Below are 26,124 nucleotides of genomic sequence, written 5' to 3' on the forward strand. Positions count from 1 at the left end.
GTCTGGGGGGTTAGTAGCCCATGGCTACTAGCCCTGAGGGTGGCTACACTCTCTGTGCCTCCTCCCTGAGGGGAAGGGGGCACATCCCTAATCCTATTGGGGGAATCCTCCATCTGCAAGATGGAGGAATTCTAAAAGTCAGAGTCACCTCAGCTCAGGCCACCTTAGGGGTTTCTCCTGACTGGCAAGTGGCTCCTCCTTGTTTTTCTCATTATCTCCTCCGGCCTTGCCGCCAAAAGTGGGGCCGTGGCCGGAGGGGGCGGGCATCTCCACTCGCTGGGATGCCCAGTGGCACTGTAACAAATGGGGTGAGCCTTTGAGGCTCACCGCCAGGTGTTACAGTTCCTGCAGGGTAGGTGAGAAGCACCTCCACCCAGTACAGGCTTTGTTACTAACCACAGTGACAAAGCCACTCTCCCCATGTGGCCAGCAACATGTCTGGTGTGTGGCAGGCTGGCAAAACTAGTCAGCCCACACTGGTCGGGTATGTTTTCAGGGGGCATCTCTAAGATACCCTCTGGGTGTATTTCACGATAAAATGTACACTGGCATCAGTGTGCATTTATTGTGCTGAGAACTTTGATACCAAACTTCCCAGTTTTCAGTGTAGCCATTATGGTGCTGTGGAGTTCGTGTTTGACAGACTCCCAGACCATATACTCTTATGGCTATCCTACACTTACAATGTCTAAGGTTTTGCTTAGACACTGTAAGGACAGTGCTCATGCACCTATGCCCTCACCTATGGTATAGTGCACCCTGCCTTAGGGCAGTAAGTCCTGCTGGAGGGGTGACTTATCTATGCCATAGGCAGTGTGAGGTTGGCATGGCACCCTGAGGGGAGTGCCATGTCGACTTAGTCATTTTCTCCCCACCAGCACACACAAGCTGGCAAGCAGTGTGTCTGTGCTGAGTGAGGGGTCCCCAGGTGGCATAAGACATGCTGCAGCCCTTAGAGACCTTCCATGGCATCAGGCCCCCTTGGTGCCAGGGGTACCAGTTACAAGGGACTTACCTGGAAGGAAGTCATCCTCTAACGGCTCAGTGTGGATGGCGACATTGTGATAGGATGCCGCCCTAGCTATGACTGGAGTGTAGCCTGTACTATCCTCTGGTGGTGATGGCTTAGAGGGATAGCAGTCTGGGTTGTTATCTGGAATGGGATCTGGATCATAAAGTTCCCATGGATCCAAATTGTCGTGCTGTGAATCAAATGAATGTACAGGAGATTGTACAGGTGTGGGACTAGTAGGGGGAGAAATAAGCAAATGAGGAGTGAGGAGGAGAAAATTGAGGAGGTGGATGTTTCTCTTTGGTTTTTGGCACTTTAGCTGGTGGCTGAGCAGTGTCCAATTCTTCTTGAAAGGCTAATTTCCTATTAGGCTTTAGAGGAGGTGCGGTTATAATTCTGCCAGTGTCTTTGTGAATGTGAATCTTGGCTTGCCTTTCATCTACTGCCTCCATTTGTGAGTGTTCCTCAGTTATTTTATGGCTTTCTTCGAGTGCTTTCTAAAGTCCATATTCCTCCGTACAACTTGGCCTTTCCCGCTCTGAAGCTGTTTTTTTTGGTATCGAAAGGATCGGGTGAATGATGGCCTCCGCTCCGAAAACGATTTGAAGGATCGATGCTTGGTGGAGTCTGAGACAGAGCTTCGGCTCGAGACCGAAGGCTTGGGTGGCGTGGCTTTTTTCGGTGCCAAAGTTGTCGGTTGATCACCGATGGTCTTTTTACGAGTCGAGCCATGGCCTTCCGGCAGTGGCGTTCCCAAGGCCTTATGTTTGGGTTTGGCTGTGACAGGGGCAGGCGTAATCATGTGCTGTCCTGCCGTGACCAGTCTGTCCTCCTCGGACTCCTGCTCGGAGTCAGATCCTCGAACGGAGACAGTCGTGTGCATGTTCTCCTCCTCTTAGACGTTGACACGTTCGGTGCTTTTGGATGCCATCTCCAGTCTCTGTGCTCTTCTGTCTCAGAGCATTTTCTTTTAACGGAACGATCTGCAGGCCTCGCAATTTTCTTCCCGATGGTCTAGGGAAAGATTACAGACGAGATGTTGGTCTGTGTAGGGAAATTTTGCATGGCACAGAGGACAAAAGCAGAATGGAGTCCGGTCCATGAGGCTTCCACACGGTCAACTTTCCTGCATCTCCTTTATTGCCTATGGGTGTATGAGGCTTATTGCTAATGATAGAAAATGCTAACTTCCGTTCCACCACGACTTACATGAGAGGTCTCATCTAGAGTCTATGCGTAAGGCTGCCAGAAGTCACCTTTACTGTCTAGATTTGATGAGGTACTGCTTGTGAGCCGGAAGGGTTCATCAGACAGTTGCAGCTTATTGTAGGTGTGACTCAGTCGCCTACAAACAGAAGTGCTGTCAACCCTAAACCAGCAGTCTTGCAAAGAAGTGAGAGTTCAACCACGACAGAGTAGCTGTTGAGAACCCAGACATTCAAAATACTTCTGACAGATACTCATTAAATTCCAATCTTGTGGAGCAATGATGTAACCACCCCTAAGACGTGATAACTTAGCCACACTGGTATTGATGTTGTGTTGAAAGACCAGATTGATAGTTAAATATGATGCAACTTCCTTGCATCGTTAAGAGGTATAGCATCAATCATTCTTCAGAATGAATCTTGTGATTGGTAGGAAGAAGGAAAAGGGGGAGAGTTACTAAGTCAATGGTCAGTACGGAAAGTTAAGGTACACAAACAGTCACTACCCTCAAAAGTACCTCATTGGTAGTGCTAAGACTGTTGCCATTGCGTTTGTGGTTTGTGTGAATATCTGTTGGCCTTGCTACAGTGATGTTTACCCCTAGGCAGGATTCTACTGTGGGCCACAAAAGTAAGGGCTTTTTCAGCTGAAAATGCCAAATTATAACTTTTGTCTCAACACTCAAACTTTGATATTAAGTGTTACCTAATGTAGCAAAGTGCCTCTTTTTGACATGGTTGTCCCTCTCCCATCCCCCACTTGATCTTTTTGCCTGGTATCAGACGTAATTTTTACTGAAAGTGCACTGGGTTCCTGCTAGCCAGATTCTCAGTGCCAGATCTCTTTTCCCAAAACTGCACAGTCATTTCCCCAACTGTGCTAATCCTTTAGGTCCCCAGTAAATGGTACCCCTGGTACCTTGGGTCTAGGGCACTAAAGAGGGTCCCTCCCTAAGGGCTGCAGCATGAGTTGTCCAACCCTAAGGGACCCCTCACCAAATACATGACAGGCTGCAGTTGCAGGCTGTGCGTCTTGGTGCAGACAAAATTGAAAACACGACATGGCCTGTGTGGCATGTTCCCCCCCCCCCCAAGAAAACTGAATTTAACATACCCAAGTCACCCCTCTAGCAGGCTTTACAGCCGTAACGCAGGATGCATTATATTACATGTGAGGGCACATCAGCACAAGATGATATTCCCCTGCTAGGTCTTTGTGGATGCTCAGGTATTTTAAGTGACCAAGAAAGCCATTTTAAATACACGTGCTAGGCATTAGTCACTACGGGTTTCCCAGCTACAAGTTGGCTACACTGAAGACAAGTGTAGGAAGGTAGCCTGGTGGGTACCTAAGGTACTTACAACATATACCAGGTATCCCCTGTTAGATTAGTGTAGGCAGTGTCTAGAAGCTAGGCCCTCTAGAGGTAGCTGTGGATGAGCTGTGGCTTACCTAGGAGATGTGCAAAGCTCATTCAATATCACTGTAGTCGCACAGCACTTTCCCAAATTAAAGAAAACACCCAGTGTTACTAAATGAAGGTACTTAATTTTTGTGACAATGCCAAAAAATGCCAGTGCATGTGTATAAAGGCATCCCAGCACTCACAAGGTCTATAAAAATGGAGCTAGAGTTTGTGGGGGCACCTCTGCTCATGCAGGGGTGCCTACACACAGGTACATGCACCCTGCCCTCTGGGCTATAAGGGCCTACCACAGGGGTGACGTACAATGAACTGGTACAGTGACCTATAGTGAAAAAGGGTGCATGCACCCTTTCACAGACTGCAATGGCAGGCCTGCAGATACACTTTGCATGGGCTCCCCATGGGTGGCATAATACATGCTGCAGCCCATGGGGAACCCCTGGTACTCCAATGCCCTGGGTACTATATACTAGGTACTTACACAGGGCACCAGTATGCCAAGTGTGGAGTGAAAATGGTACAAGAAACCAAGTTAAAAGGGAGAGAAAATAGTCACTGGGGTCCTGGTTAGGAGGATCCCAAAGAACACAGTCAAATCAGGCCAAAAGTGTGGGTAGCCATGCCAGAAAGAGGGTATTTTCCTACAATAAGGATGTCTGCTATCTAACAGCTTGTATTACTAAACCCTCACTGTTTCTGAAATACTGACTGCTGGTGACCTCACTGACTAGTTCTAACCAGTCGGCCCCCAACAGGTGAAAACCTGACCCAAGGGAAAGAGCCTTTGCTCTCTGCAGATCAGAAGCAAAGCCTACTCAGGCAGGGGTGCCTCACCCCTCCCCACAGGAGGCCTGCATTCCAAGGCAGGAGCTTCAAAGAAGCCCACTGTCATTGGAATGCAGAACAGGCCTTCCTCAGAGACAAGATGTTGACACCCCCACTCCTCCCAACCCCTCCCCCCCCCAACCCACTGGTCCACACACCCCTCCATTTCAAATTGCAGCCTCAAGAATTATTTTGTTTTTTTAATCATGCACAATCCCCGCAATAATACTTTCAGCTTCTGACACTCAACAGAAACCCAACTGAAATCTAACAACTGTTCTATTTCAGTCTTGATATCAGCTCTAAAGCCGAAGTATTGCAGCACTTTTGGGCAAAATCAAGCTGGTATATTCATTCTGCATTGTTCGACATACACGTTTTCTTCAACAGAGAATAGGCCAACAGTACCATGCTAAGACAGCCCACATCTATGTATCGCTGCCTACCATCCTTTCTCACCAAGATGTAATCTATCCTATTATAAATGCCATTAGGGGACAAATAATGTGTATGTTCTCTTCAATGGATATTGATTACTCCATATTTTCATCTGTATTGCCCTCCTTCACCTCCCCCAGTGCTGCCATCACTTTCGATTATCATATGTTTTGGAAAATGCTAAGTCAATCTCAACAGAATTCATGTTGCCCACCCCCAAATGAAGGATCCATGGACATAGGGGCTTAACACCTCCCCTAATGGACAGGTTTTCTATCTATATTAAGTCCCTAATTATATTCTATTGCTATAGATTCATACTACCTCCCAACTTGACAAATACCAGCCATTACAGTCCAAATAAATGATTCACCAACACCAGTAGCCGGACGCTCTAGTCCGCAGACAGTGTCACATCAAGCCTTGTCACACCATTTTCAAAATAGCATTACTTGCTGCCAACGCTGAAAACCATCTTCTCTTCAATAGCAGTTTTCCCAAAAAGGACATGAGAATGACCTGCACGTTTGCACATTGGTTGTAGGAGTCACTCAACCTTTCATACCAGTAGGGCACCTTAAGAATGTGTCCAGTGTACACCCTAATCTCCCCACTATAACACAATTACTACTATCCCCAATGCTAAATGTGCAGATGGGTGGGCTACCCCGCACTAGTGTCACTCAGTTACTGTACCGTCGTCAGAGAATCAGTACCAGCTAGCTTTGCTGAAACACTTTGAGCAGTGGTAGTATATCACTACGCACTCAGCAACCACCTTCTTTCCAGCCTGACTCCAGTTCAATCAGGATGTATACAAGTTACTTTCAGCTGCATACCCCTTTTTCAGACAGTCAGAATACTAATTTCAATTTCAAAATAAAAAAGAAATTCCATTATGCAAGCATTCCATTCAGTGTACGGTTGCCAGGAGCATTCTGCTCAAGCCTCATCGCAGGGACAGCCCAAATCCTTCCTGACGTCATTTTACAGCTGCCGTCCACCAAGTATTATACGTAATATCCTGGCTGAAGAATTTAGAAGGGCAAGATTAAATTGTAGTGATCTTTCAGACTATGAGAATGTGTCTACAGAAATGATACAACGTCTTTCTATCAGAGGGTATGACACTAGAAATCTGAATCAAACTAAAAAACACTATGCCAAATTTGACCGCAACATGATGCTTTACAAACCTAAGACTGATCAAAAGAACTCTGTAATCTGATTTATCACCAACTATCATAATGGCCATCATCGGATTCGAAAAATACTTCATAAACATTGGTTTCTCCTTCAAAATAATCCTTCCATCAATCAACATCTCTCACCATATCCCCAAATGGGCTTCAGAAGGGCCTCTAACCTTAAAGGTAAAATTTGCTCCTCTTTCTACTCGAACACAAAATATACTACCAAAACCCAGGGGGTTTTATTGTTGTACGAAATGCTCTATCTGTAAATTTGGTCTCTCGAAATCCAAAACTGTCCTGATTAATGATCAAACTTTCGAGATGAGAGACTTCATTAACTGCGAAAGTAATAATATTGTCTATATCATCATTTGTCCCTGCAAAAAAGCATATATTGGAAGCACGATTAGAGCACTTAAGATCAGGATTCAGGAACATTTACGCAATACACACAAAAAATGACACAAAACAACCTTTGGTGTAACATTATTTGCAATATCATCCCAATGACCGTACCTTCTCTTTTAGTGGCCTTAAACAGTTGAAACCTCATCTCAGATGGGGTAATCTACAACTTCAATTACGTCAGTATGAAAGTCTCCTCATAATCCGCTACTACACTGTACAGGTAGGCCTCAACAAGGATCCAGAATGGCATTATTGGCTCTAATCATTATAAACGCTTATGTACAAAGAAATGTAAATGTTTTGTTATCCTTGAACCCTACCTTTGCATTGTGCTAGCACAGCATTATTTTTATTTCCATTTTGAATTTAATTTTCTTTACTTCCTCCTACCTCCTTTTTATTTACTTCCTCTAATCTTTCTCATTTAATTATCTATTTCTAAAATTCTTCTTTTGTTCTCTTAACAGTATATGCTATTAGATATTTTGGCTCATCTTTTCCTCGTTTAATGTTTAGTGTATTATCTATTGCTGTTCTATTATGATTTTTATCATGATTTCAATGTGTGGCCAGTACGTATAAATACGCTTTTCGGTAAAATTCGGGCATTGGAACACGTTTAAATATGGTGGGAGTTTTCCTTCTATTTTCACACTGCCTTTTTCCATCATAAACATTGAAAACTGACTAATTCAGCCCAGGCAGGCACTCGCTGAAAACACGTACGCACTGGTGCAGCTGTGCTTCAAAATGGCGCCTAAATAAGACGCCCTCCCCGCATTGTTGTGCCGTTTAATACAGAATTATTTGCTCTACTGGTATTTGGGTAAGCTTTTCAGTTCTTGACTGAAAATACCTTTATTCTTTTATTTGCAACAAATATGCTCGGACTTTTACTATCAAAATATATTGACTAGTGTCACCGGTAATGTTTAGAAGAAAGACCTGTATACACTTGGAGTCTTTATGCTTGTAACTGTTCTAGAAACTAAACATGTAACAAATGCATACTATTGATTACGGAGTTATTCACTATTCTTATGTGGACTTGGGCAAAAGGTTACACTATAATTTATTGGCCATTATATTTCTTTATATTTTACCCTTACATATACCCAGATGTTTGACAAATATGACTAGAACTATACTGATACATCAGCTTTTATCTATTCTTAAACATATTTATGTTTCCTTCTGTGTTGTTTGTTCAGGAATTTATTTAAGAGCGATCTGTATTTCTAAATCAGGGTAATTTTCCCTATAGCTTCCCTAATCAGCCAATGGCTCTTTAACTACAGACCAATGACTTTCTATTGAAGTGATGAATGAACAAGAATACTATATTGCCATGATTAATCTATGTTTTCCTCTTGGTGGTCTTCACGAAATAAATACTTACTAACCTTCTGCTTTATTTAGTCATTTTGATACAATAATAATGGCACCTACTATCTGCCAGCATTGGGCACCTAGTATCTGCTAGTCTTTATTTGCACCATCTCCTTCACGGGTGCTCTTATTGAATCAGCTACATCATTAGAGAGATCTAATAAGAATCATTATGGACTTGCATGGTATTGTCTCCCACTTCTCCATACTCTTTAGAAATTATCTCCTTTTTCTTAGATCTTGGGGTAATGGTACCTTTTGTATTTTCCAACCCTCTTAATTTTCCTTCTTTGTCGAGACTATAGTTACCAGGAAATTTAGGAATGGTCACAGACTTGCATGATCCTTTTGCATGCTGACCAATCTGAAATATATGAGAGCCGATAGGTCTATTAGTAACCTCTGGGTACTTTCTCTAAATTTGTTTTCAGCCTTGAAAAAGTCCCAGGTGAAACTACCATAGGGGGGGGCGAAACACGTGTCGGCTGTTGTAATCTACCTAATGTTCTTTGGATTGATTGGATGTGTCTTATCACATTTCTCGTCATTCGACAAACTTTGTTATTTGCTTTCAACTGGACTTATGAAGCTCTAATTAAAGACGACTTTGACACAGTTGATGAATGTGGGTTCTCATCTTTCTACTTGTGTTGAATATTTTACTAAAGGGGTTATGGTCTATACCCCTTGATTTTCAAGTACCCACTTAATTATCTTCTCTAAAATGGGCATTCAACAGGAAGGGAACATTTTGGACCTAATGGCATTATATATACACAGTTGAAAAATGTGACCGACTGGAATGGAATGTGGTTCATATACACAAGGTAGATTGTTTCAGCTTTCCTTTGGAACAAATTTTGGGGAAAAAGGTCTGAGAAGGTATAAGTTCAATGTAAAGAGGTAACCAGTGGTGTCCAAGGAGGCTGAGGCGTTTGACTTTGTCCCACCAAAAAATAAAAATAAAAAAAATAAAGAGACTAATCTGCAGGCTGTTTTCAACAAGAGCTCCAGGAGGCAGGATACCCTTCCAAAGAGTAGCCGATTAAAAGGATTTGGTTGTGCGAAGAAGAACTTAGAGGGAACTACATCCAAGTCTGGCTGACCGGTGATGCACTTTGGACGATGGGCAACCAGGTAGGTTCCTGTCTCCTCTGGGTTCACAGAGCACTTTCTGGCTGAAAAAGTGCCAGGTTTTGAATTTGGGCTGGTTGGGCACCTTTAGCACCACTTCCAGAGGTCAAGGACTGAAGGGGCACCACAAAGGATCAGGACTCGCTCAGGATGGTTTCAGGTGAAGATTCAAGTTGGTTGGAGCCTTTTCTGTACCAGAGGCTGATCAGGAGGGCCAGCCAACTAACCCTTGGAGTCACTCTCGACGTTCTGGGTTCAAACAGGAAATCATGACTCAAGCAGCAGGGCAGTCCTCTATAGTACACAGGAGGCCTCAAGGCAGTCCTAAGAGTCCTCCACAGGTCCAGAAGAGAACTTACACCCCTCCCCCCCACACACACACACACACACACACACACTCCTCCACAGATTATGATGAAGTTGCCTTCTTCCTTGCCTTGGTCCTAGGATGTCTGGTGGCACAAAAGGCTATTGTGAAGCTTTGCGTGTGGGCTGCTGCACGTTCGTAAAACAAGTGGGGCTATGTACAGCTCCGCCCCAACCCATTCTGTTAGGATGGCCATCCTGCTAACACCTAGTCCGCCCCCCCCCCCCTTGTGTGATTGTCTGGGAGGAAAGGGCAACTGCCAACTACATTTAATCATGATACACAGGAAATAGGCTGCAGGCACCAAATGGTTAGGACAAGAAAATGCCAACTTTCTAAAAGTGGCACTTTCATAACTGACTTAAAATCCAACAAGGATTTTAAATTATAACTCCTTAGACGCTTAACATAATATTTCTACCAGCTCCCAAGCAAACGTTATCACCTATTAAATGGGATAAGGTGACTCAATGTTATCGTATGGGAAAGGCAGACCTCAGTAGTGAAAAACAAATTTGAGTTTTCAGTACCAGGACATGTAAAAGTGAAAAGTAAGTGTCAAACTTTTCAAATACAACGCACCCTGCCTTATGGACCCATCTAGGGCTTACCCAAGGGGTGACATGTACTTTAAAAAAAAAAAGAAAAAAAAAATGTTTGAGGCCTGGCAAAATGCTTAGTTGAATTGGCAGCTTAAAACTACACAGAGGCTGCAATGGCAAGCCTGAGATGTTTTGAGGGGCTATTTAAGTGGGTGGCACAGTAAGTGCTACAGGCCCACTTGTAGCATTTAATTTACTGGCTCTGGATATATAGTTTAACAATTTACTAGGCACTTTTAAATAAATTAAATATGCCAATTAAGGGTACACTAAGTTTCATGTTTGCAGGCATAAGCACAAGCACTTTACCACCGCTAACTAGTGCTAGAGCCATAAAGTAACAAAAAAAAAAAAAAAAGTGGTGAGAATACAAAATGTTTGGGGGAAGACTAAGGCTGGCAGGTCTGTCACAAAGTCAATTACTTGGGCATTTCTAGTACACCTCACTCTTCTAGCCAGTACCATGAACTTTCTCGAATAAGGAAGGAGGACAAGGAATCCTTGCACACCTTCCACATTGCTAAATCATGCATTTAAAATATTTTCTTGTATCTTGCGTTTCACTGCATCAAACTACCGATTTTGCACAAATTTGGTGAACTATCATAACCTTAATTAATGGCCTCAAACTGGATAGGCTTAATCTGTCTTGTCTCATGTAACAAACTCGAAATCCAGCAATACTGTCCAAAAGAAACATGATTTTGCCATGCAAACCAGTGTACAATTGTTCATATCCACTGACAAGAAAGCAGTCGGTCCCTTGAGCACAAGTATGTATTGAATCCATTTTCCAGGAACGACTCTTCAAGAAGCTCTACATCCTGCTCCAGAAAGCAGAGAAGTAGCAAGTTGTGTTGCATGTTCTTCCACCTCTTCCCCGGATGCTTGAAGAGCATTGGTAATTTACTGTTTTAAACCATTCTTGCTGCTCATCAACATTGTCAGTGAGCTGTTACACCAACCTCTCCATCTCTGGTTTCGCCATATTCCCCAGGTCTGCTTGCATTAACATGACTTCACAAAAATAGTCTAAATCACATCAGACTGATGAGGCTCTGCTCATTTGTTCTGCACCCCTGCAGTGGCATTTATACCCTTCTCTTAGATGCTGCCTGTGATAAACAAGTTACTTTTGTTAACTTCTTCTAGTGGCTAATCTAAACGCATATCCCTCATGTTTCAAATATTCCCAGGTATCACAATGGAGAGAAATAATTCTTCAACAATGATCCTGCTTGCCATGATGTGATGTAGTTCTTCTGTGACTCAACACTACCAGGAAGTCAGTCAGCTTGTGGCACCTTTCTTCAGGCGCAGAGCATAGAACAAATTGACTGAGCTTATGTGGTTATGTTAAGGGGAATCAAATTAACGAGAGAACTGGAGCATTATGCAATTCATAGTTAAAGTATCCACCAGTAAGTGTTATTAATCATAAGTAACCTGTTCTTCAAATAGATACTGCTAATCACAGATTCCTCACCTTTAAAACAGATACCATAGCAGTACACTGCGAAGATGAAGGCTCTGGGGGAGTGGACTCTAAAGCCAAGCAAGTGTGACCTTCTCACCAGACTGTCAAGGCAGCGGACAGGTTCTCCCCCAACCCACCTACTTCTCACTCCACCCCAGCCTAAGCCGCTGAAGCAGCCTTGGCAAAATGGGTCTGGAGAGGGGTGGGGAGAGGGGTCTGCTTCTTGGGTACTGCACCACAGAGTCTGATGTATGAGACTATGCCCACTCACAGAGCTTTTTGCATTGCCTTGACTCGTGCTCCAAAACAAAAAGACAAAAAACCCACACATTATGGTTGCTTGTGCAATTCATGCAAAAGCTCAGTGCTACCTTCTGGTGGAGGCAATGGAGTCTGTATTCCTTCTATTAAGGGGTGAAGCAGTAGACACCGGCAGAGTGATCAACTGGCCAACATGGAAGTGAGTTACTTCCACAGTACCAATTTGTTTGGAAACAATGTGATGTAGGGCAGATGCACCAGAAGCACCTGCAATTCACGTATGTGGCACACTTAAATAATTGCAATGTGAAAGAATAAGTGTTAAAAGCCTTAAGAAACAGCTGTGCATAAGGCCAAAAGGTGATGAGTATGAGAAATGTCAAGGCCAAGTTCATATCATATTAGTGTAGGACAAATAATATGAAAGGAAACATGCAAGTTAAACCCTTTATGAAACATCACAATTGGTTTGTCAGGTAAACACAAAGGCCAAAAGGGCGGAAAGATAACCTTTCACATTGTGCACTGCAAGGCCTTGCTCAGCTAATAAGAGATAAGCAAGCTTGGCTCTCATGGGGATGAATGTTTTAGGCACTAGGTCAAGCAACAAATGTGTCCAGTGCCCTGTGTAAACCGACTTCATAGAAGGATGAGCTAGTAGCAAGGGTGATATCAACTACCTGAGTTAGCAAGTCGAACACATGTAGCTGTTGCCGCTCAACCTACAAAAAAAGTGAAGTTTGTGGATATTCAGATGAAGGGCACTGGCCCTGCTGCCAAAATACTAAGTTCTTTCAAAATGGAAACCTGAAAGGAAGATAAATGTTGAAGTGCTTTAGGTACCACTCTCCCGGTCCAGTAAGAATGACTTTGGCCCGGGATGTCTTGATCTTAACCATAACTCTGTCCAGGAGTGGTAGTGGTGGAAATGCATACAAGTTTTCTTTGTTACATTCTAACCACAATGAGTCTCTCAACAAGGATATTCCAGAAAGCAGAACTGGTGACACTGCATTCTCCAAGGTGGGAAGTAGATACAGGCATGGCATACACCATGATGAAGACACCACTCAAGGTAAGCCAGTACATGCCTGCTGAAGTTTCCACTCCTGACCCCTTAAATGATTAGTGATAGGAAACTGTTCTGCTTGCCCAGTCACCGTCAGATATAGCACCACTGGCACAGGATCAAGGAACTGATCTCACTCCATGCTGCTTGCAGCAGTACTACACAGCGGTTGTGTTGTCCAAAAGGACCTGCATCACTCAATTTTATGGAAGGCAGAAAACCTATTAGGGCCACACAGATCACACAAAGCCCCGGAAGACAGAATTGCTTCTCCACCTTATACTAGAGATCTCTGATCTCCAGTTCTCCCAGCTTGGACTGGTCTATCACCTCAGAACTCTCGATGGGGGTGGAAGCGTGGCCTGCCACAGGTCAGGTTCGCATCCATCAGAAACACCAACTCATCCTGTGCCATCTCTTTTGAGATATGATGGTAATCGGAGAGGCATGCCTTTTATAGAGTCAACTAGGCTCAGAGGTTCCATTCGAGAGCCAGGATTCAGAATAAGGAGGATGCATGAGGCCAAGAAACCAAGATGACTGAGCCATCATCGAAACCCAAGACTCATTCAAAAACATTGGGATCCTATCCTGAATTCCCTGGACTTGCTGCAGCAGAGAAAATGCCCTAAATTCCACTGGGTCCAGAACTGCCCCGATGAATGGAAGTCTGAATGGAGGTCAAGGACTTGGCATATCAAAAGGTGAAACAGTCAAGATTATTCTCGCTGTCTGAAGGTGCCCAAATCTTCTGTAATTTGGCTGAAAGAGAAGGGTCAAAGGAGGAAATGGTTGAGCTGGCATCAACACCTCAAGGATCATGCTGAGATGCAACCACACTTAATCATTCCACACCAAATTAGCCTTTTCCTAAAATAGTCTGCAACTACTGATGGGCATTTCCATTAAGGACGTTTCACACATCTTTAGAAAACCCTGTTTATTACATCTAGGCATGCCTATGGTGCACAACATTGGTACCAATAGCTCAGTCATTGCACTCAGTAGTATCCAGACCAACTCAGAGCTCATACTAGGCTGTATCCTAACCATCATCTATAGTTATGGCTAGTGAAGCTGTGAGGTCCTCCATGGTGGCTAGAAAAACTTTGTTAGTCCCATCCCATAGTAGGTGGATAAACCTCCCCAGAAGGCAAACCACATTAATAGATCCAAGTATTAGTCTAGCTGAAGAAAACATTCTTTGCCAAAGCACTGGTTATTCGATTTCCCATCTGGCGGGTTGGACAGAATATTGATTACCCTTACTCTTTGATGCTTGAAGAATATGGCCCTCTAGGGCACTATGAGAAGCCTAGATCACCAGGAGCTGTCTGTTGCATAGGAAGAGCAACAGAATGGCAGGCATGTTGGACCATGTAGCCATAAGGGGAGGGGGGAAGAAAAAAAACAAAACAAAACAAAAAAAAAAAAACTGTAAGAGCTTTAATACTGGCAATGGCTCAGAAGTTTGCCCTGGTTTAAGAATCTCAGTCAAATACATTTGTTTCCGTCTCAATAGTAGGCAACTGCAATTCTAGTGTTTCAGCTGCCCTCCAAACCACCACAACTGCAAACAAAGCATTTTCCTCCATTGGTGGACAGGGGGCCATGCCTGGCTTAGTTTTGCAAGATTTGTCTAGGTCACTGACATTTTTAAGTCTACAAACAATGACAATACTCATGAGTGGATGGGGAAACTAGTCCCCTTCCTCATCAGTGTCTTCTTATACTGGGTCTGAATCAGAACCAAAAACCATCAATCTGCTAGTGCTACCCAGGTACTGGATCAAAATCTGTCCGTAATCACCAGATGCTCATATGTAATTTGCTAGTGTGCCATGCCACAACGTAAACAAGGCACATTTGCCAGTTTTAGAGAATTCCTTCCTACACCCACTTGACTTGGTGAACTCAGGGAACCTAGTAGTAATGTCAATTACCAAGGAAGACTTACATGTTACCAGAAGACTATCAAATGAAAAGGGTAGGATGACTAAGGTGCCAGGACGTAATGCCCTTACGATGGTGAAATGTGTATACAGCAAGGCAATTTCAGAAAAATGCATTTTCTGTAAACTGAGCCACTATAAGCACATGGATTAAAGGTTGCACAAAAGGGCCATGGCAGATAAAGAATTTAGGAATACCAACAGGAGGCTCTCACCGGAGTACAGTACTAAGGGAAAAGTGGCAAAGCCTCAAAGAAGGAAAATCTCAGTCCTAGAAATTCTCAGTTTTAGTTGGATGACATGGTTGTATACTTATATTTTACATGGATTTTTAGAGATGCATAATCATTGGTTATAGCTTACATTCTACCAACAATTTCCATATTTATTGCAAGTGAAGAACTTTCAAAATGCACTTACATTTAGCACGTCTTGTCTGAGTTGTGGAGGTTCTATACACGTAAGTAATCTCAGTAACAAATCCATAATGGCAGAAGTTCCAATGTGCTTTATAATTAAGTCAACAAAATCATCTTTTTTCTTCAAGAAATCCACAATCTGGAAAAATTAACAGTGAAAACAAAAAAAAATCATAATCTTATTTTCACACCTGGCCGTGCGACCATATCCTGTAATGGTTTGGATTCACATTTCTGAATTGGGGATGGTGTAGATGAAATCATGCTTTGGACAGCACTTGCATATTTGTCTACTGGGTCCAGCCATTACATAATAGAACCAATCAAACATCACTATGATCATGCTTGCCAAGGCGCTGTGTGCATCTGAAAAATTACACCATTTCCTCTCCCTAAGCAACACCTTAAGGCAGAGTTAACAGAACCACCCACACACTTTTAGACAAAGCAAATAAGTACCTTCAGTTTAAAATATTTAAAACCTAGTACTATTGTTGTGGTGGTAGAAGGTGAGAATGATCTGCTGTTAAGTTACTACAACCCTGAGAAAATAAGTATTAGAAGACTTCATTACTGTGGTTAATTACTCATCCATAGAAGAATTTGTTTGAGAAAGATTCAATACTGTATGTACTTTAGGTAAGGTTAATAAAAAGATGAAAATATGGACTCAAGCAAAAGAAAAAGGCAGATCTTGAAGACAACTTTACTGTATAACAATTATGAAGATCAAGACAAGTTACAATACAATTGAGAGTTGTGTTGAGCATACAGGTATTTGAACAATCAAAGCATTAGACTAAGGGTAGAATGAATGGTGGGAGGAAGGCTGCAAAGGTGATCGCTAGGTTCAGGGGGTGGCGAATGAGAGGAATGATATAGGACAAAAGATGGCTACAAATGGAAATAGAGAAGAGTGAGGAGCTTGGAGACTAGAAAGGGAGGATATACTGAAGTAGTGTGGGGTTACAGGTTAAGTCTCCAGCTTCACTGGAAGCCGAAAAGGGTTTTGAATCTTTAGTAGTCACTGGCATGTGTCACTTCAAGGTCTGGTCTAAAAGTAATAGGTTACTCAATACATCAGGCAATTTTAGACAGAAATAACCAAGGATAAGTTCTGCCCTCACCTTCCCTGAAAAGCCTCCAGACTGACATAGCTGACATTAATACAAACATTCCTCATCCTGTGCCCTCACTATTAAGTAAACACCACGCTCATTGAATCTTGAACATTTTGTCAAAGCTCAATTGCAAGAACAGTAGGTCACTTCCTATAATTTTTCAACCACTCATAGGGTACCCTGTTATGTGTGATCTACTGGTTCATGCATAGGCCTAAAGCGGTTTCTTAGTGATTGCTTCATAACTGACCTTAGTAGGATTACTAAGCCCTTCTAATAAGGATAGCAGTTAGAGAGAAGCACTTTCCCAGAGGCGTTCTAAAACTAGACCAATTAGATTTGGAACAGAACTCAGAGTGGTTATTCAAACTAGACGAGGCCTCACTTTAAGAGGTACTATCCTTACTCAAGCTCCTCCTAAACCAACAGACTTGCAGGAAACAAAACTGGCTTACCACAATACTGCAGACAAAAGATACAATTGAGGAAGATATTGAAGCGATACAAGCACAGTGACCCAACTCAATTATGTGAAAATATTTGAAACTGTTAAAATTATTTTAATTGGACGATCAGGGGACAATCTAGTTGATGAAATGGTTATAGCAGGCTGTGTTCATCAACATGTGCTTTTTGTGGAAGAGTAAAATTAAGTAGTGAACTTGTGCCCTACTGGGTCGAAATATGATAAACCGCAGCTGTACTTCGTATCAGCAATCAATAGAGTATGTCACTTGTATCACAACTGTAGGTAAGACTACAGCTAAGGCATGCACACAAAACCATGCTAAATGTAACATAATTTTGCAGGATTTAAAAAAAATGTTAAAAAGTTAAATTCTTGGGAAGTAAGTGCTTGGAAAAGCATTCACATAACCAAACCCTGAGGACATATGCTGCAATTGAGATGGCAAGTTATGAAAGTCAATGACAATGTATAAATACATTATAGGCATTATTTATAAAGCCTGTAAGAGTCTTGACAAATAATTTTCCCTTCAGAATGCTCTTGATTTGTCTCCATGATGAGCGATTCTCTAGTTAAGTTCAGCTTTTCATTTTTTACTTCACCCTTTTGTGTTTTAGTTTACTCCTTTAGGATTCTCTCTGTTAACTGGGTAACCAGCTTTTGCCTCCTACAGTCCATCCTTTAGGTTGGAATGCTTAAGTTTCTTTTATGCTAATGTCCTGATGAGGACCTCAAGTAAGTAAATTGTTGGGGCTGAAACGTTGACAAATTCCCGATTTGCTATACCGACTACTTCTTTTAGCATCATCGGCATTAAGAAGCATTGCATGGCTTCGTTGGAATGACTAGATGTATTACTTATCTAAGGCAGCCTATGGTCGATAGCCAAGTTGTTTTTCCTAACGCACCTCACTTTTCACAGTTTGCTTTGCACAGTCACAAAGCACACGTCGGTGTACGGTTATTTTTTAAAATATTAATGAATTAGTTATTTTGTGTGGTTCTCTGGTACTCAACTGTGTGTACTTGTTCGGCTTATCAATTTTAAGATATACCGGCTATGAACTGTCATTATTTCAATAATTCTTTTAAGTTATTCATAATTTGTGTATTTCCTCCCCCCCCCCACCCCCAACTGAAACACTGTTGTTGGATGTAATCCGACAGAGCTTTAAGTCAAACCTGTCAAATCCCAGGAGCCAATCAACCTTCCTTTGATGTACAGGGTACATCAATGTCAACTAATCACAGGGGATAAGAGGTACGGGAAAACAACTTTGAGGGACAAGGTGAGGAACCCCCTTCCCCCCCCACCCCCAAGCCACCTATTTGTTATTCTAGTTATGTTTTATTCTAGGAGAGATACCTAGAGAGCCTTGTAGAGCCCTTTACAATGTAACCCTAACAATTTAACACCTTACTGAACCAAATCACCATAAAGACTGCTTCCAGAGGGCAAATAGACCATACACTGCATGATTTAGTATAAAAATAAGGTCTGTGATTTTTCTTAAGCACCAGATATGCTGAAAAACGATCAAGCCCAAAATATATGCCTCTGACTACAAGTTACAGTAGAAAGTTGAGGAGCAGCTCTTGGAAGCAAGTGCTTCCAACCTTGTATGACAAAACAAATATTGAAATCTAAGCCTCAAATGTACATATACAAACTAATCCAACACATTGCACATATTATTAAAAATGATTCACACTATGACAAAATAGAGGGACAAAAAAATAATTTGGGATGCAAGTCGAAATGCTGTCCAGTAACTTTACCTGTTCTGGTTTTCTACTAATAAGAATACTAAGCACTTTACTGAAGAAACTGGCTAATAGTGGGTTGAGAGGAGATTCATTTGAAAGAAATCTGTAGAGTTTGGTAAGCAAAGACTCATCTTCGCCCAGTCTATCATTGATTTGAGAGACGTCTGATGTCAACAATTCACAAGACAAGTTTGGATATCTGAAACAAAAAATAATCAGCAATTAGCCAGGCACAAAAATGTAACTGTATGAAGCGATTAGAAAATGAAACAATTAGCAGCATTAATATACCATACAAATTCAACATGTCTGAGCTTGCCACTTAAAATATAAGGTTTCTTGATATAGCAGGTCAATTCCAACACAAGCAAAATTCAACATGTACCAGCTCCAAGATAAGATTGATAAAACTCTGGTATGGATACCCTGTAGGACCTTTTACTTCCAGTAGTGGTTGGTCAGTAGGGGAAAAAAAAAAGAAAAAAAAAAAGAAACCACTCCCACAGGACTATAACTTTGGTAGTTCGGAAGTACTGGGTAAGTCACTTCGGGTGCTCTAAACTAACTGGGTCTAAACCTGATCACCGTGGTAACTTAGCTGTAGACAATTCGAGGAAGTCCTTAATGTATTGATAAGGGACAGAAGGGAAAAAGGGTATACATAGGAAAGTGTTTAAATACTTTTGAGACAGTCAACAGCATTTTGCACACAACAGAACCCCCTCAAATGCAGGAGTTTGAGAAAGGCAATCATTATCTTGGGGCATGGGGTGTTTAAAGGAGCTCAAACAAAGGCTTCCCCACTGCCTCTAAACAGTAAAAAAATAAAATAAAGATTAAAATTGTCCACCCATGATCGTGACATCTGATAGCTTGTCTCTACCTCAACTCAAAGATAATATGGCACAGACTACTTTTCACTACGATTTACCTTTTCTCAAGAGTCCAAAAGACTGAGCAGTTACTAGACTATTTCTGGAGCCAGAGAGGCAGAATACAAAGTTGGTGCTCTACTTTACCACTGGTATCTCACGGCCAAAGCAAATATAAAACCAAAAACAGGTGTGGAGTCAGTAACTATTTATCTGGCAGACTTTATCCTCTTGACCCTTGGTCCTCATCATGGTTTAACTCTCCCGGTCTAGCAGGTACAGTTATTTGTTTCTATTTAGAGACCAATTCACCTCCTGTTAAATAAGTGAACTTCCTACACCCGTTTTTTTTCTGCTGCAGGTGTTAAGGAAAACCCTTCTGATTCTCCCACATGCTGTGCACCCTGTGGTGGTCCAGGTGACTGATTGCCTAGACTATTGTAATGCTCTATTCAAAGGTGAACCGGCAGGCTAGCTAACAAGGCTTCAAAGTATCCAAAAACAGATAGTAGGCCTCTGCTTCAACAGTTTTGGACTCCCCACACAGGTTTATAAAAAAAAAAAAAAAAAAAAGGAGGGGGGACTCAAAGGATTAGTTTTAAATCTCTGTGCTACGTTAAAGCATTCTACAAAAACAGGCTCCTAGCTACACTCCTAGATTCACTGGCTTCCCTAGGAGTCAGATCCTTCTGTGGCCTGCACTTTTAGTGGACAATTTGTATTTGTGGCAAATGTCACAGTGGGTCAACATACACTACAGTCTTTTGGAAGGGGAAAGGGGGGTAGCAAATGCAGATGTCTGCATCAGGAATGCTGCAGACAGCTGTAGTGTACTTTCCTCAAGCTGAACTCGGGGCTACCCACATTACCCACGGCTTAGGCAGTACATAAAAGGAACAGAGTTAGGAGTATCACTGTGGGTCCAATGGAAGTTTTAAACGGACATTTCAAAAACACAATTTAAGGCAAAGGTTTAAACTGTTACTGCAACAACATAACCTTTGCTATTTCCCACCCTAGTAACTATTGGTAGAATTGAGCAGCAAAAACATTTTCATTCTGGATGGGAGGAGATATATGAATTAAAAGGATATCAGGGATATCAACGGCACAGTGTCCTCACAAAAATACATTGCTGGAAAACAGCTCCACAGGTTCTTGAACTCAACCATAGCAGTAACTTTGGGTGAGGAATTTGGCCAGCTAGACTCTTAAGGTTTCATGGCTTCTAGGTATTCCAGTCATTTGAGAAACTCTGTACCAATCACAGAGTTGGAACTAGTGCGGGTCTTCCAGGAAGTCAGGGGAACAAACCCATTTAAATTTTTCTGGGCTTTTGTTCCAAAGTGCTGAAAAGAAGAGACTGCAAATCATACAAAGGGTGCAAAGACTATCACAAAGTAAGTGTTTTCACATTTCATAACAACCAAAGAGGTGCCATAATTTGTTTGTAGAAAAACACTGTCTCCTCAAGGTCAAACCTAAAAAGCTAATTTCTTGGTCGGTACACATCTTATTTTTCTCCCAAGACATTGTGAAAGTCGCTCCTGAAAGACCGAAGACATTCTAGATACGCTACCAAATAGGAGTGCTAAATGCAAAATACATCTTCATCTATTTAAAGTCACCTAAAAGAACTAATAACAAGAATCTGATAACAGTTAAAACCTTTCTGGACAAAGAAAAAACAATGAAACCCACTAGCATCTGATTTATTTACACTTGTTATGCTTACTCTTTCAGTATCTAATGCATTCTCTTCACGGTTGTTCAATTCATGAAAATTATAACTGGTACACTGACACGTATTAATCCAGTTTTTTCCCCCCCCATAGTTTTCTGCGACAAAATGTCCTGTGTATGAATTATTATACGCACTATCTGAACACTCCTTTGACCCATCCAAGAGTGCAGTTGTGTTGTGTTGACCACGATGCTTCATCAACCTCAACCACTTGTTTCTCATGCAGGTATGTTAAGTTCCATCTCCATCATTATTTTGTCTATTGTTCCTAATTTTTTGCAGGCATATAACTTTCTCTTAACTCAGTCATTAATTGTATGCAACTTGTGTCATCTCATGTTAAGTCTTTAAAAGGAGATGTATCTAATTACTTTAGTGTCCAGACCAGTGGTTCCCAACCCTTTGACTTCAGTGAACCCCCCACTTGATAACTGGAAACCAGGGACTCCCACAATCATTATTGGAATTCGGGGGCCACCCCACCCCCTCACTAAGTCATCACTTAAAGCTGGGGACCTAATATGTTAATATTAGGTAATTTTCTAAGTAGCAGCGGACCCCCAAAGGTCCATGGACCACACGTTGGGAACCACTGGTCTAGATCATTCAGCTAAATGTTTTATTCCAGAAAGTCTTGAAGTAGGTTCTTGCAATGGACTAGGATCTCCAATAAAACTACTAAGTGCTAACAACTTTCTTAACTCAAAGTAGGCAAGGTGATAGATTGGCCTACATGGAATGGCGTAGCGACTTTGGGAAGAAAGGAGGCATGTGTGACGCACCACTTATTCAGGATAAGTGGAAAGGTAGGTCAGCTTAGAGGACAATGCCTGCAGCTCACTCACTCTATGGGCAAATGTAATGTCCACAAGGAAGGCTGTTTTCAAAGTGAGGCACTTGTGAGGACAATTGTGGAGAAGCTCGAAAGGAGCACACATCAGGAATGCCAGAACCAAATGTAAGTCCAATTCTGGCATAACCAATGGGGGAAGGAAGAAACTTGAGTAAGGCCTTTAAGGAACCTACTTACAATAGGGGATTTAAACAAAAAAGGCTGATCAGGCAGTTGTAAGGCAAATAACCCTCGAAAGTGGCCAAAGCATAGCCATGCTGGGCCAACAAAAGTATTAACTGAACCTAAGATGGATCTGCTTCTGACCCAATCCCGTTTCATTAGCCACCACTGCAGATCTCACGCAGTTCCCTTTGAGATCTGGACCATGACAGATTACCCTGATGCTGAGCCCACTGGAACTTCAGGTCCCGCTACAGCACCACCATATGCCACCTGGCATGATTCACCAGCAGGTTGCAGGACGCCATGAGCAGCAACGTCAGTCATTCTCCCAGAATCCAGGCTAGAGGCTGAAACATCGTTATAGTTTGAATATCTTGGACTCACCACTCAGGAGGAAAAGCCCGAAACTGCACTGTGTCCACAACAGCTCCAATTAAAGAGATTGAGAGGGAGTCAGGTGTGACTTCGACATGTTTGTAGTGAACCCAAGCGAATACAGAGGGTCTGCCAGAGTCTGGAGGTGAGACAGCCTGGGATGGGCTCGCCTTCAACAGCCAGCCACGATAGGCAAAGACAAACCCCTGATTGGTGCAGATGAGCTGCAGCCACCGCTATCACCATGGTGAACACTCAAGGGACGCTGGTAAGGTCGAAGGGGAGCACGGTGAGAAGTGCTCATGGCCTACCGTGAAATGCAAGTAATGGCTGTGAGCAGGGCGGACAGTAATGTGAAGAGGTGTCCTGGAAGTCCAATGCTACAATCCAGTCTACAGGGTGCAGGGCTGATAGAACCCGAGTCCAATTGAGCATTTTGAACTTCTTGAGAAAGATTGAGAGACCTAAGGTCTAGGATAGGGTGGAGCTCCTTATTCTTTTTGGGCACCAGAAAGTAGCGGGAATAAAAACCACAACCTACTTTTGGCACAAGGACCCTCTGCCTCCTCTAGGAAAGTGCCCCTTTTTGGCATGGTTACACCACCCCTCGCCCTTTTTTCCCTGATATCGGATGCTAACCTGACAGTGTGCTGGGATCCTGCTAATCAGGCCCCAGCACCCGTGTTCTTTCCCTAAACTATACCATTGCTTTCACAATAGCACCCAAAGCACACAGCTAAGTCTATTGTAAAAGGTACCCATGGTACCAAGGGCTGAAGCATGTATTATACCACACTAAGGGACCTCACCCCAAACACATGCACACTGCCATTGCAGCTTGTGTGTGCTGATAGGGAGAAAACGGTAAAGTCAACATGGTATCCCTCTCTGGATGCCATGCCCAAAAATCACTGCCTGTAGCATATGTAAGTCATCCCTCTAGCAGGCGTTACAGCCCTAAGACAAGGTACATTACACCACAGGTGTGGCATAGCTGCATGAGCAATATGCCCCTAAAGTGTCCAATCCACTCTTAGACATTGGCCATTCCAAGTACATCAGCTGGGAGTCTGTCATCACAAACTCCACAGCTCCATGACGGCTTCACTGATGACTGGTAAGTTTGGTATCAAACTTACCAGCTCAATAAGTGAGCACTGATGCCAGTGTTGGATTTATTGAAAAACACAGAGGGCATCTTACAGACGCCCCATGTATTTCACCCAACCCCTTAGAGGCAGGCTGGCACAGACCTGTCAGCCTTACACTAACAGACATGTTTCTGACCACATGGGGTGAGAACCTTTGTGCTGTCTGGGATAAGGAACAAAGTCTGCTCTGGGTGGAGGTGCTTCACACCTCCCCCCTACAGGAACTGCAACACTTGGTGGTGATCCTCAAAGGCTCCCGACTCTCGTTACACCGCCACACAGGGAACTCCAACTAATGCATGATGCCCAACCCCACCCCCTCCCGGACCAAGTCCCACGTTTGGCAGCAGGTCCGGCAAGAAAATTAGTTAACACCAGGAGGTGTGCCCACCCCTACTAGGATCACCCCTAGGGTGCCCAGAGCGAAGGTGAACCCCTCCTGGCAGAATCCCCATTTTGCTTTGGAGTATATTATCCAATAGGGTTAGGAATGTGCCCGCCCCCTCCCCAAAGGGAGTGGGCACAGGAAGGGTGTAGCCACCCTGCGGGACAGTTGCCTTTGGCTACTGCTCTGACTCCCTCTAAAACCCCTAAATCTAGTACTTAGGGGCACCCCAGAACTTTGATCTTCAGATTCCTGGCAACCTGACAAGAATGAGGACTGAAGGTTGCACAAACAAAGACTCCAGACGACAACTGACTTTTCCCTATCCCTTCTGGCCTGTCAGTTTCAAAACTCCAGCTACAAGTAGACAATTCGTCCTGCAGGGCCAGTGACCTCTACAAACTCAGAGGACTGCCCACCTACCCAGGGACCAAGATCTCCCGAGAATAGCGGCCCTGTCCCCAAGAAACCTCCACAAAGGACTCTAGAACCACCCCGGATACTTGAGTAATGCCCAGTCTGCACCGAACCCCACAGCCCATGTCCAGGTGGCCCACCAGTCCAGAGAAGGTCCCCAGGTGATGCCAAACTAGAGTCCGCCCTGGGTTGACACCTTCTGACCAACACAATGAGCCTGCACCCTAAATCCAGAGGATCCTCTCCCACACCCCAACCAGCTCTGGTGAAGACTTCCCAATTCGTAAAAGGTACCTCCGGCCCCCTGGCCTTGGGGAACCCAACCGATGGTACAGCAACATCCAGTAGACTCTCTACTTACCTGTTGAGCAGTTGGTTTTCTTCAGTCGACTCCCTGGACAACACCTGCAGCATGTTTGTGACCCGACACCCAACCAACCCCTCCCTGTCCCCCCTCCGCCCCCAGGTTCCCTCACTGTAAAACACTGGGCACCCGATGCTGTGTTTTTCACCAGGCCCTGCTGACCTGTCGTGCCCCACTAGTCCTGATCCAACACCCAGTTATCCTACTTCCCCCCCCCCCGCCCCCTCCCCCAACCCCCCCTACCCCTACCCCTACCAAGCCCAGTATTGCACCATTGGTATCGTCTTCAACTTTGCCCTATAGGCACACTAAACCCCAAAAACTGGGACCGTAAGTTGGGTACTTACCTGCAAATTATGTAGTTAAATTTCCTCCCATAGGATTGCATAGCTTTCTATGAGAAATTACGGTGTCCACTATTGAAACTGGAAGGTATTACTTACCTGTAAACTGTTTTACTTGTGAATTCTAAAAGTGCATTTGATACTTGAAAGTGATACATTCTTGAAACTGTACTTACCTGCAACAAAGATCCTGTAGGTTCTAGAAATAAAGTTTCAACCTATATATTGTTTTGATACATAGAACATTGGCCTGGAGTTAGTCACAGAGTGCCTCATTTCTTGACTTTGTGTAGAACAAATGCCTAGCACTATCCTCTGATAAGCCTAACCGCTCAACCACACCACCACAAGTGAGCATTAATATTATCTACTTTAGCCTCTGTAAAGCCTCTGGGATCCACTGGACTGTGCACACTATACCTACCTTTGGCACAGTATATACAGAGCCAGCTTCCTACAACTTCCTTGGCCAAGAGAGCTGTAACCTCTTTGTGGAGAAGTGCCAAGTGATCTGCTGTCATGCGATCGTACAATGGTGGCATGGATAGAGGAGTATTCTCGAAGGGGAGAGATTAGCCCGTTTGGACTGTCTGCATGCTGGACTGCTAGCTGAACAGGAGATTGCAAATCCTGCCTCGTATTCCCCCATCAGGGGCCAGTCTGACTAGAAAGATTGGACACCCCCCGAAAAGCCAAACATCCTCAACCAGGCATGGCATCTAAAGGCCACTGTCGATGCAACCGCTCTTCCCAGTGAGTCATGTCCAACCCACAACAGATAGTGAACTTTGCTGCATTTCTTCCATCAGCAACTGCTTTGGCGCCTACAGCCTGGGCCTCCTCCAGGACCTGTGGCATAAATTACGCAACCATATCCCACAACATATGGGAGTAACAGCCCAAAGGCATGCGTTGT

At 43.3% G+C, this 26,124-nt stretch overlaps 1 protein-coding gene across 6 annotated transcripts in view; it reads right to left on the bottom strand.

The window, feature by feature from the left end:
- Positions 1-26,124, bottom strand: part of PPP6R3 (protein phosphatase 6 regulatory subunit 3) — a 1,278,047-nt gene that overhangs the window by 1,163,028 nt on the left and 88,895 nt on the right. For all 6 annotated transcript variants that reach the window (XM_069223039.1, XM_069223035.1, XM_069223038.1 and 3 more), the window contains 2 exons: positions 18,551-18,737; positions 15,183-15,320 (listed from right to left, as the gene is read on the bottom strand). In XM_069223039.1, coding sequence (XP_069079140.1) covers positions 15,183-15,320; positions 18,551-18,737 — 325 coding nt within the window. The remainder of the gene's footprint in view (positions 1-15,182; positions 15,321-18,550; positions 18,738-26,124) is intronic.

The sequence above is a fragment of the Pleurodeles waltl genome, chromosome 3_1 (genome assembly GCF_031143425.1).
Source record: "Pleurodeles waltl isolate 20211129_DDA chromosome 3_1, aPleWal1.hap1.20221129, whole genome shotgun sequence".
Classification (NCBI taxonomy): domain Eukaryota; kingdom Metazoa; phylum Chordata; class Amphibia; order Caudata; family Salamandridae; genus Pleurodeles; species Pleurodeles waltl.